General features: G+C 35.0%; 1 protein-coding gene across 1 annotated transcript in view; it reads right to left on the reverse strand.

Annotated features, from left to right (window-relative positions):
- Positions 1–12,635, reverse strand: part of LOC149791415 (cubilin-like) — a 203,259-nt gene that overhangs the window by 162,037 nt on the left and 28,587 nt on the right. The window contains exons 6-8 of the mRNA XM_089969953.1: positions 8,092–8,130; positions 6,853–6,954; positions 814–917 (exon numbers count right to left, since the gene is read on the reverse strand). Coding sequence (XP_089826079.1) covers positions 814–917; positions 6,853–6,954; positions 8,092–8,130 — 245 coding nt within the window. The remainder of the gene's footprint in view (positions 1–813; positions 918–6,852; positions 6,955–8,091; positions 8,131–12,635) is intronic.

Here is a 12,635-nt window from a genome sequence, read left to right on the forward strand (position 1 = left end):
TATGTTAGGCTGGTCCCAGTAACTGAACACAGTAATTGAGTTAGGAACCATTCAAATCATATAGTCTTTGAGGCAGAAATATCAGTGTCAAAATCTTGTCAATTTCACATTTACCCGCTTTTATTATTCCAATCCTATTTCAGGCATTTCAATATGTGAGTTAAATATGGGATATCAGCACAAAAATAAACCTCCCGACTTAAAGACAAGGTCTGATGCAGACAGAATAATCAATGGAACCATGATAATGATAGTGCACTTGCCCAAGGCTAAATTCTTGCCATCAGGCACTTGTCCGACAGAGAAATCAACTGGTCTTAGGCATCGGGTTATCCCGTTTGTACGGGTCTTCTACTCAAAGTCAATGTGCTAAGATTGAATATTCCCAGTTTCAATGAGAATTTCAATAAAAATAAAATTAAATCAAACCAACTGAAAATTATTCTTGACCTTCATTTTCGAAATGTCCTTGAGATCACATGTGGCACATACATGTCTTGAGATCTAATTAGTAGTAAAAACCCATAATTATTATTAATTATATGTCACTGTGCCTTGACATGTTTTATTTTAAATCCTTTTTAGTTAGAATGGTTCCTGTTGAAAGTTTAAAGACTAAATTAAGTGGCAATAACTACAGCAAAATCTCATGTGAAGGACAATATTTATCTGTGAATATCATTTAAGTATTTTAAGACATTTCTCAAAGTTATTTCATGATTCTATTTTTAAATTAAAAAATAAACTTTTGTAGCAAGAAAATGTTGAATGCTAGGATAATGACTGGCACTTTAAATAAATATTGATACTTACGTGAAAGAACCAGGGGAGTTAATGCATGTTGCCCCATTCTGACAACCAAGGTCAGTGCCTGCATACACTGCACACTCGTTAACGTCAGTTTCACAGGTAGTGCCCTGGGGATTATAAATATCATGAATCTTGCTGTTAATCAGATATATGATATTTGTGACACAAGTTGAAACTCAGTCATTTTCAGAGTCATATAAATGGTTCTGGAAAAATCTGCAAATTCCAAAATTGTATGGACCAATAGTTGATCAACCCATACTTTGCAGATATTCTGATATAAATTCTTCAGAACAGACCTATAGCATATTCTCTCTGTTGTTGGATATGCTCCACATGACCAACAGAGCTGATTTCTGACAAATTATAACATGCCCAAATTCTATATATATATATATATATATATATATATATATATATATATATATATATATATATATATATATAGTTGCCCCACCGGACCAAAAGATCTGATATTTTTAGCAATTATAACAAGCCCAAATTATATATATATATATATATATATATATATATATATATATATATATATATATATATATATATACACATACATACATTGGTCCCCTTCTTATACAGCGACCCCTTCTACACCAGGAAAGTGATCTTATAAGACGGGTGACCTTTCCATAGGGGGACTACATTTTTGGTGAGAAGTACACATGTATAATTAATGTACGTAATAAGAAAGCTACATACTTCAAAGCATTAAATATCTTCATTTAATATCTTTGTTTAAAAGAACCATTAATTATTAAAAGGTTCTTCTTGTCTTAAAAACAGACTTTTTTCAACTGAATATACATTAATCGTTCTTATTCTTGGCATAAGCATGATATGTGAGCTGGTATTGTTGTCATGCACATTGCAAAACCATTCAACAATGTCTTTTAAATCTTGGTACATACATAATTCTCTTTCCATCTGCTCCATTTTCCCACTGCTGCTGAATAACCTCCTTATCGGTTATGACATTATTTATTCAAATCTTTTCAACATAAAATTGTTTTATTCGAATCTTTTCTACATAAAACTGTTCGACATTGTCCCCCCTCCCCATCTCACCCAATGTCGCATTATAGTAGAATAACCAACTTTCTTCTAAAATAATATGTCTTTGTTTACGTGATGACATGTTAATGTTTCATAATGATTTATTCGGATGTTGCTAACTGTATGCGATTTAATTATGCAGACAAAACTTTTGTAGAGTGGACAAAATGCCTTCTTCATAAAGGAAGCAATAAATGTGCTGTCACATCATTTTTCAGTCTTTGTCTAGTACCCTGTTTTGTTCAATTTCTGTGTGTGTGTGTGTGTGTGTGTGTGTGTGTGTGTTAATCCACAAAATCTATATTTAGCCTATGCTGACCATTATGATCTTGAAAATTACGTCCAGTTGTAATCATCAAAGAGAAGAACTTGACAGATGTGTGAAGCCCAAAACTCTTCATAACATTATTGAGCTCATTTCCTGTAAACGTCAGTTTTTATAGACAATGATATAATATTAATCTTAGTGTTACATGTACTTTAGTCAACACTTCTTTCAGTAACGAAAACTTGACATTGGGAGATATGTATCGACAACAGAGATAATCTGATTACTTACTGTACATCACGATATGAATTAATTATTGGTGCTTGATTTGGTTCTGGATACTTTTGAGATAAAAAGTGGCCGCTTGTGAGGGGAACATTTTACATTTTTGTACTAATATGCTGGCTGCTGGTCACGTTAGAGGGGTGGCCGTTCTTGAGGGGTACTTCTGAACACAAACTCATCAGTGCCATGGGATTGTGTCCATAAGAAGCGGGTGGCCGCTGGTCAGGGGGGCCGTTCAATAGGGGGACTACTGTATATATATAGTTGCTCCACCTGACAAACAGAGCTGATTTTTGACCAATAATAACATGCCCAAATTTTATATATATTTTATTTATATAAACTCATGCATATTATACTTTAGATATAGACTGTACCAGATGTGAGACTGTAGAAGGTAATATCAACCAGGACACAAGTTCCCAGCCTCAACCAAATTTAGTACAGACCATTCAATTTCATGAATTCAGAGGGATTTCCAAAAACTGTTTAATCAATTTCTTAAAGAATGTAGAATGAATAAATAAAATATGAGCTACACAGGTTAAAACACAACCTGATAACTATGGTTCTGTATTAATTAATCACAAAAACAGAAAAAGCAAGTTTGATTGATACAACAAAACACACCACCCTTACAATGTAAGTGGGTCTATTCCAAAGTCAATGTCCAATGACCCCAAACATAGCCTTGTATGCATACCAGTGTGATGTGAATATGATGTATAAATTTCTGAATATGTTTTATAAGAAAGTAACAAAATAGGATTGTGTTCAATTTTAAGCAAAATGTTACTTTGATAGCTATATAATAACATCAAAGTTTCATGAAAGATAAAATGTGAAGACATAGCTATGTGAGGACATAGCTATATAATAACATGAAAGTTTCCTGAAAGATAAAATGTGAAGACATAGCTATGTGAAGACATAGCTATATATAATAACATCAAAGTTTCATGAAAGATAAAATGTGAAGACATAGCTATATATAATAACATCAAAGTTTCATGAAAGATAAAATGTGAAGACATAGCTATTTGAGGACATAGCTATATAATAACATCAAAGTTTCATGAAAGATAAAATGTGAAGACGTAGCTGAGTCATCTTTCAAAGTAAAATTATGGGAGTGTGGGCCTCCTGTATTGACCAAAGTTTATCTGGAGAAATATCTGAAAACAGTTCACAAATTTTATGAACCACTGATAAACACATAATATGAAAATTTTGTGAGTGATATAATTATGCTGGATCCACAGTGCAATTCAGGTAAAACAGTCACCCATTACCTGTCATAGTCACAGATTACCTGTCAGTCACCCATTTCCTGTCATAGTCACCGATTACTTGTCATAGTCACCCATCACCTGTCACAGTCACTGATTACCTGTCAGAGTCACTGTGAAGTGGCAAATTTTATGTCGATCTAACAAGAATACATTAGCTGAGACCAGACAACCATTAATTAGATTAATGGAGACAGGCGCATATCATATCGCCATACTACCATGTACGGTAATGTCCTTTAGAGGGAGAATTTGTTCCTAATTAAACATTTGTTTATACAGCAGCCAGGCGGACAATTTAGGACAAGGAAAACTTCATTTTCATGGTAAAGTTGTCACAATTGAGAGAACACAGAAACTCTGTTACTGAAACTACCAGGGTCAAGTTGACCCTGACTTTGGCGCCTCTGGAATAAGGCGGCAGAGATATTTGATTCTGATTGGTACGTTAAATGAGAGGGCGTGTTCCAACACAAAATTTCATAGGTTTTAATATCGCCCGCATCGAATTTTAATCAGTCTAAGCTTTTCTACGTGAAAACCAAACCAGGACTCCGAGAATTTGCAAGAAATTCTCGTTAAAAGGAACTGTTGTCCAAAAAGGGGACGATTGTCAAAAGGAACCGACGAACTAATTTACCAATTAGAGGGAGGAACGCTGAAAGCAAAGGTAGTGTGACAATTCCATGTAATTTGTTGATGCCATATATAATGCTTTGCTGAAGTTATTTAATTGTATCTGCATGAATCTTTTTTCTACATTGGTGTAATAATTTGCTTTATGAAGTATAACTGTGTTGAGTTTATGCATAGGAAGTTGTACATTAATCTTCTTTAGATAAGTTTGGCGAATTGTTTGAATTTGTCATCTTGTTTGCATAAGAATTATGTACTAAGAATTTAATACATTATATTAGTTAATATGATTACAAGAATCCGTGTGAATTTGCCGAATTTAGAAGATTTCACGTATGATTAAGAATAAGTGTGTATTGACGGAAATGATCTAGTAATTGATTGATGTGATGTATCCTATTTATTCGCTGTGTAAAAATTGAAGCTGGCTCAGAATCCCAGGCCTTGCGTATGTGTTAATGTGTAAGGTCAAGGCGTAATGAATTAGCCATTTGACTAACTAGGGTCATTATAGGACATGTGGAGTCGATTGATAGCCTTAGCGTCTGTTTAGCACTGATAGTGAAATCTGATAACGAGGGAGAATAATGAAGAATTAACCGTTTCATAAATAACGGGAAATTTAGGTTGTCTCTATTTATATTTATCTAAAAGGGAGAAAATAGCTCCAGAGACATATGGGACGAATGAGGTAGTGTTATTCTGAGACCAATACAGAGAAGCATAGAGAAGAGTGCAGTGAGACGTATTATCCTATGATGCAATCCTGCGACGTATTAATTTCTGAAGACGAATTCTGAGAGTATCCTGAGACGGGTGAATAATGAAGAATTAACCGTTTCATAAATAACGGGAAATTTAGGTTGTCTCTATTTATATTTATCTAAAAGGGAGAAAATAGCTCCAGAGACATATGGGACGAATGAGGTAGTGTTATTCTGAGACCAATACGGAGAAGCATAGAGAAGAGTGCAGTGAGACGTATTATCCTATGATGCAATCCTGCGACGTATTAATTTCTGAAGACGAATTCTGAGAGTATCCTGAGACGGGTGGTAGAAAGTATCATCCCGAGATCCAAGGGTCTGAACAGCGACAGAGGAAGCAAAAACAGACAGAGGATAAGCAGGTTATGAAATCGTACAAGACGTTGACTTCGATTGTTCACTCGATCCTATGATGAACTAAATCTATCAGTAAACAGATCGGCTATTTTATTTAAATCTATTTGCGTTTTCTTTGTATTTCGGTGAAAGTTAAATTTCTAAAAGCAGAGTACATTCCTGATGTAATGAATTTTCACAGTGTTTGTATGTAATTGATTAAATTGTTTGTTTACATGTACGGGGGCTCGTGTTGGTTTGTTCTATATACCTGCTCAGATCTCTATCTATTCCACCTATAAGTTTCACCACTTATATTTATATTTACTCGAACCGGGCAATAACATTGAGGGCGGTCAACCCCTAGATAACGAAAACCATATACGGAGGGACAATCACTCCCCCCCGTGTAACAGTCACCCATTACCTGTCATAGTCACCAATTACCTGTCATAGTCACCCAATGCCTGTCATAGTCACCCAATCACCAAATGCCTGTCATAGTCACCTAGTCACCATATAGTAACCCAATCACCTAATACCTGCTGTAGTCACCCAATGCCTGCCAATTCACCCATACTTGCAGAGAAAGCAAAGATAACTTTGTCAGTTCTGAACCTAACATCTACAACACCCCTCTTCACTTATTTGCATGCTTTCATATTCTGAGTAAAATATTGGTTCCTGTGTCTTTTTTCTGCTTTGACAAGTAATTTGAGTAATTTAATTAAATTTCAAGGCAGTAGTTTCATTTTTTTGATCAACTTCTGTAACAATATAATGGTTATTTATGTCTGCAATTATGGTTCATTTTACAGAAATGCACCTATAAAACCCAAATTAGGAAGTGAAATTCCGTCAATTATAGCCTATATGAGAGTAAACTGTCACACTGTGGAGATTTATAGCTTGATTATAATAATGTCACACAATTTACTTTATATTTCCTCCTGTTAAAGTAATAAAAGAAGACTTTCACCTCAATACCAGACACTCATTTTCATCAATAATCCATTGCTGAGGTTACCTTTTCTTAAAAACAAAGTTGTTTTACAAAATTTCTAAAACAAGCAAAGAAATTTTTTACATTATTCATAAGTTTCATGAGTATTTCTATGGTACATATATGATTTGGCCAAGTGGTTTATTACATCTGTTGTAAACATTCAAAATTTTGATCACTCTACACTCATCTTTCTCCATGTTCCTACCATTCTGCCCTCTTCTGGTATGGGAAGAAGTCACTTAACCAAAAACTGACAACAAATTTAAAGAAAAAGTCTGCAAACCATCCCAACCAAACACTTTCTACCAAAATATGTGCAGAAGCAGCAAAAATGCTTAAATTTAGAGAAAATTAACTGGTGTATGTGACGAGCCAGTATCTTACCTGCCATGCAGTGAGACACCTACAGAAGAAGCCATTGTATGTATCTACACAAGTACCTCCATTTCTGCAGGGATTACTGCTGCATTCATTGGTAGTCAAAAGCTGCCAAACACAAAATAATCAATTAGATATCAGTACATTTATGTGTAAAATTTAAACTAATTCAGAAATACAAACTTTTTTTCAAAAGAATGAAACAATATTAAACATTCTATGTGGTACCTTCTGTGCTTGATCTCAAAAGCAATTCACATTTCTGCATTAGAAATCTGGGGACCTGGAATGGCGCTCATAACAAATCCCACTTTTATGCTTGAAATCTGGGGAACTGTAAGCTTTCATCAACAATTCACATTCCTATGCTAGAAATTTGAGTACATTGTGTGGCTTTCATAAACAATTTATTTTTATGCTATAAATCAGGGGCCTCTCATACAAATTAACATCATTATGCAACAAATCTGGGGACCTGGTGGGATTTTCATAGAACAATTCATTCTTATTCCAGAAATCTGGGTACCTGGTGGGATATTCATAAAACAATTCATTCTTATTCCATAAATCTGGGGACCTGGTGGGATTTTCATTTAAAAAATTCATTCTTATTCCAGAAATCTGGGTACCTGGTGGGATATTCATAAAACAATTCATTCTTATTCCAGAAATCTGGGGACCTGGTGGGATTTTCATTTAAAAAATTCATTCTTATTCCAGAATCTTGGAACATGGTGGGTTTTCATTTAAAAAAATCATTCTCATTCCAGAAATCTGGGTACCTGGCATGGCTTTCAAACATTTTCTGAATAATATCTATGATTCCCATTTACCAGGTTCCAACATCCCAAGCTTCATTCAATTTTGAAACTGGATGGACAGTATTTTATGACTGTTCTAAAAAAACACAATCTCAGTCATTTATAAGGTTATACATTTCCATCTTACATGTACAGGAGGAACTGTAGAGAAATAAAATTGAAGCTCAATAAACTGTAAATTTGTTGCTATTAAACTGAAGCTTCATAAATTATATTTTTTGGGCTATTATATTGAAGCCCAGTAATTTGCGATTTTGATCCTATTAAACTGAAACTCAATAAACTGCAATTTTGTTTTACTGTTGTTGCCTTTTCTGTAACTGAAATTTGTTGTTGCTGTTTCAAGAAATATTTTGTCCTGAAAATTTTCAACAAATAAAAAGTTTTGAATTATATGAGAATAGACAAAATTAAGTGTACTTACATTCCGCAACTGAGTGACCTCAGTTTCTAACTGTTGAACCTGTAACAACAGATGATATCAATACACAATTATAAGTAATTAAATAGTAATAGGACTGTCTTGCTAACAATTTAATATTTCAGTTATTAAAAGAAAATAGTAATAGGACTGTCTTGCTAACAATTTAATATTTCAGTTATTAAAAGAAAACATACCCTAATACATTTTTTTTTACAAAAATATATATTACGCAAACAAGGTCCTTACAACTGCCACAATAACTACATTTTAAGAAATAAATATGACCCCGAACTCTGTAACAGGAAGCATATATTGTTTATTCCAAATCGGGCATAAATTGAAAGAAAAGCAAAATACACCCCCCCCCCATATACTTTTGAATCAATGCCCCTGTCTGGGGACATGTATTAGAGGCATATATCATGTAAAGTTTCAAAAATGAAGTGAATTCATGAAGATGTCATGTAAATAAATGTGATGAAATATTATTAATAAGCTAAACCTTTAAAAAAAAATATAATATTGTACAGCATTGGCCCCACTTATAAGCAGAACCAAGGGGAAAGTGGTGTCCTCATTATAATATTTTACACAACTGGCCCCACTTATAGGTAAACCCCAGGGGAAGGTGGTGTCCCCATTATAATATTTTACTATCTTGGCCTCACGTGTAGGCAGAACCCAGGGGAAGGTGATGTCCCCATTATAATATTTTACACAACTGGCCTCACTTATAGGTAAAACTCAGAGGAAGGTGGTGTCCCCATTAAACTATTTTACACCACTGGCCCCACATACAGGCAGAACCCAGGGGAAGGTGGTGTCCCCATTATAATATTTTACCATATTGGCCTCATTTGTAGGCAGAACCCAGGTGAAGGTGATGTCCCCATTATAATATTTTACACAACTGGCCCCTCTTATAGGCAGAACCCAAGGGAAGGTGGAACAAAGTTTTAGTGGAGAGAGAATTCAGGCTAGTATCTTAAAAATATATCGGTAACTACAACTAAGTATGTGATCATTTTGTATCCCAAATATAAAGTGAATATGTCATGAGGTTACTGAGCTACATATGTTAGACAAAACGATCAACGTGAAACTGCAATCAAATTGTGACCAATTGAAATTCTTTACCCCATGACCCCACCCAGGAGATGACCCCAGCTGTGGAGAGGCAGCAGGAGAATGTGATGATATATTACAAACATGAAGTAACCTGTTAAAGGGGTTATGAAAATATAAGCGACAAAGAAATAGTTTAACCAAAAATGTGTCCACATTTAATTCTTGAACCAATCCTCCACACTCGAGAAAAGAATACTAGATGCCTTAGATCAGTGGTTCCCAACATTTTTCAGCCACAACCCTAACAAATATTTTTTGTAAGCCTCAAAACCCTGTTTCCACATTTTGAGAAGTTTTGCCCCCCCCCCCCACCACAAAAAAAAATAAAAAAAATGGCAACCCTACATGATGCTTCAGAACATTCCTCATGACCCTGACTTGGGCCACGACCTGGACATTAGGAACCACTGTTCTAGATGATGCCTAAAGTTGTAAGACCAATTTCAAAATGTAAATTTAGGCCAAAAACACAAGAAATGTTATATATCACAAACAATGGACTCAGCTCTTTATAACACTGTTCATTTAATCTTTTCCACTTCTTAAATTTCTAAGCAATCAATTTTATCCAGTTTTACTTACCAATCTTGATCCATTCATAGCATTTTGTCATCAATAACAAAACAAATTTGAAAGATGAATAATTATTTAGTACAAATTAAGTGAAGACCAACTGTAAAAAAAAAACAATTATTGCCATAAATTATTTAGCTAATATTGTTGAAAATTACATTCTTTAAGTCCTAATATCTGATTGTTAAAAATGGATAAAGTTAACAAAAATGAGATGTAAATAATAATGTTTGATAATTACAATTCACTTAAATTGTTACAAGCTATGATGCAAGCATATTTATTTTCTGAAATGCAAAATAAACAATTCACTGGACATTTACAGCTAAATGCATTTACTATACTATTTTAAAAGACAAAAAACCAACTTATCTCAAGCAACATAGAGTTTTGTTTCACCTCAGAAATTTTTGGGAATTCTGACTGGCCAAAAGCAGTCACATGATGACATGGTCTCTGTGTCATGCATTTAACTGGTACAAGAGAGTTACTTCCCCTGACTAGCTCTCCTACTGTACATAGTGCAGCAAGTTAATGTTTGCCCTGTCCATGAACATAAAGTTTAGCGAAAACAGACTTCTGTCGATTCTGAAGCAATTTTCAGGGCTTTTTTTGAAACAAGACAAAACCAGGAAAATAATCCAAATGAGACAAAACAAAATAGGGGGCCCCAAGTGGCTGAGTGGTCTAAAGCGCTCTCCGTTACGGATCACTGCCATCTCACCTCTTTCTGCGCCGGTTCGAGTCTCGGAGTCAACCAATGTGGGTATGTGATAAAGCTTGCCAGTAGCTTCTCGTGGGTCGGTGGTTCTTTCCGGGGTTTTCCCGGGTTCTTCCTCCACCATTAATACTGGCTGCCATGTATAGCCTATCGTGTGCTGAAAAATGGCATTGAACCCCACAACAACAACAAAACAAAATAAGACTGTTAGCTCCAAATTGTTAAATGCAAGGGACTAAACACTTAGCATCTGGCCTCCAGATAAATGAAATATGATTGGTATTTAAAAATATTATTGTGCTGTACAACAAAGTTTTTTAATTAGTGAACAGTGCATCAATTCATATGCTCAAAGTACTCCCAAGGCAAATACATTACACTTTCTCAGCTTGATTATTGATTATTAAATGCCATTTTTGGATTCACTTTTGGCTATTTTGTTCATAAAATGAAAACCATACTTCCAACCTCATGGAGGCTTTAAAATTCTCTCCAGAATCTATGGTAAAGAGATTCTGCCAAAAATCACCTGGCACTAAATCAGGGCTATATGAAGGCAAAGTTATATACTGCACAAGCTCACTCAACAAGGTGGTCTGGATGGCAGATTTATAATTGATTCATGGAATAAATGGACAGCTTGGGTACCATCATGCCAACACACAGTTTGGTAGTGTTCTAGAACTTTTGTTTTATAACTACGGAGGCAGAAAAATGTCCAGAGACACAAGCAGAATCAGGAATAGTATGTGGATGTATGGGCCTTTAGCATAAAATATACTGCATATAAAACTCCCTTGTCAGTCCAACAAGCAATTTATGTTCTCTGCTGCTTTTTTCTGATCCAAACTTTTATATTTTCTCTGGAGTCAGGTTAATAACAAATATCTTCCACTGTGTATCAAACATCTTCATCAACTGTCCCCTTTATAGCTGTCATATCCCAGTCTACAATTAAAAGTTTTCAAAATGCAGGTCATCTTCCGTGGCCTTGATATCAATGGGAGAGCAGTCTTAACAAGCTGGCCTTGATATCAGTGGGAGAGTAGTCTTAACTAGCTGACCTTGATATCAATGGGAGAGTACTCTCAACTAGCTGGCCTTGATATCAGTGGTAGAGTAGTCTTAACAAGGTGGCCTTGATATCAGTGGGAGAGTAGTCATAACAAGGTGGCCTTGATATCAGTGGGAGAGTACTCTTAAAAGCTGGCCTTGATATCAGTGGGAGAGTAGTCTTAACAAGCTGGCCTTGATATCAGTGGGAGAGTAGTCTTAACAAGGTGGCCTTGATATCAGTGGGAGAGTACTCTTAAAAGCTGACCTTGTTATCAGTGGGAGAGTATTCTCAACTAGCTGACCTTGATATCAATGGGAGAGTACTCTCAACTAGCTGGCCTAAGACATAAGGACAGATCAAAGTGGCTACTGTTGTTTATATCCAAGTTTGTCTCTAACATGTAATAGAATGGCAAAGGATGCTTAAAGTATATGCTTCAACCATAATCCATTGTATCTCTCAGAGCATATCTACAAAGAATGAATATTAAATCTATAATGTTCAATCTCAATGTGTGGTGAAGTTCAAAAACTAACCCAAAATTACTTTAGAACATCTCAATAACATAAAAAGTAGGGCACTGTATCCTATAAAGCCCTGATTTCTAATATTACTTTTGATTAACTGTAACAAAAGCTGGAAGAAAATGGAATTGAAATTACAGCAAATATTTGTGGTGTAAGGAGTCAAAAAGCTAGTACGTCTTACATGCAAATGTCCAAGGCAATGTGGGGTTTATTCACATTAACCAGTAAATGGAGAGTGAAAATTACATGCAAGTAACAGGATTCAAGACAATTAAGGCAACCATGCATGGTGTTTATCATCTGTTAGTTCATACCTATCATTTTCTTCATTGATTAGATGTCATCCTAGCCTTTCATGCAAGCCATTAGCAAAGTTCAGTCAAAATAGGTAACAAAGAACTCAACACATCTTGCATAAACCATTTTTCTTCTTAAAGTCACTGTAACCTTGACCTGTAACCTTTTGACCCAAAAATTAATGTGTCTTCAAATGTAACCCAATTACATCATTTGGTCAAGGTATCTATAAGACAAGTTA

This window comes from Sinohyriopsis cumingii, chromosome 9 (genome assembly GCF_028554795.1).
Source record: "Sinohyriopsis cumingii isolate HCF-2022 chromosome 9, ASM2855479v2, whole genome shotgun sequence".
NCBI classification, from domain to species: Eukaryota; Metazoa; Mollusca; class Bivalvia; order Unionida; family Unionidae; genus Sinohyriopsis; species Sinohyriopsis cumingii.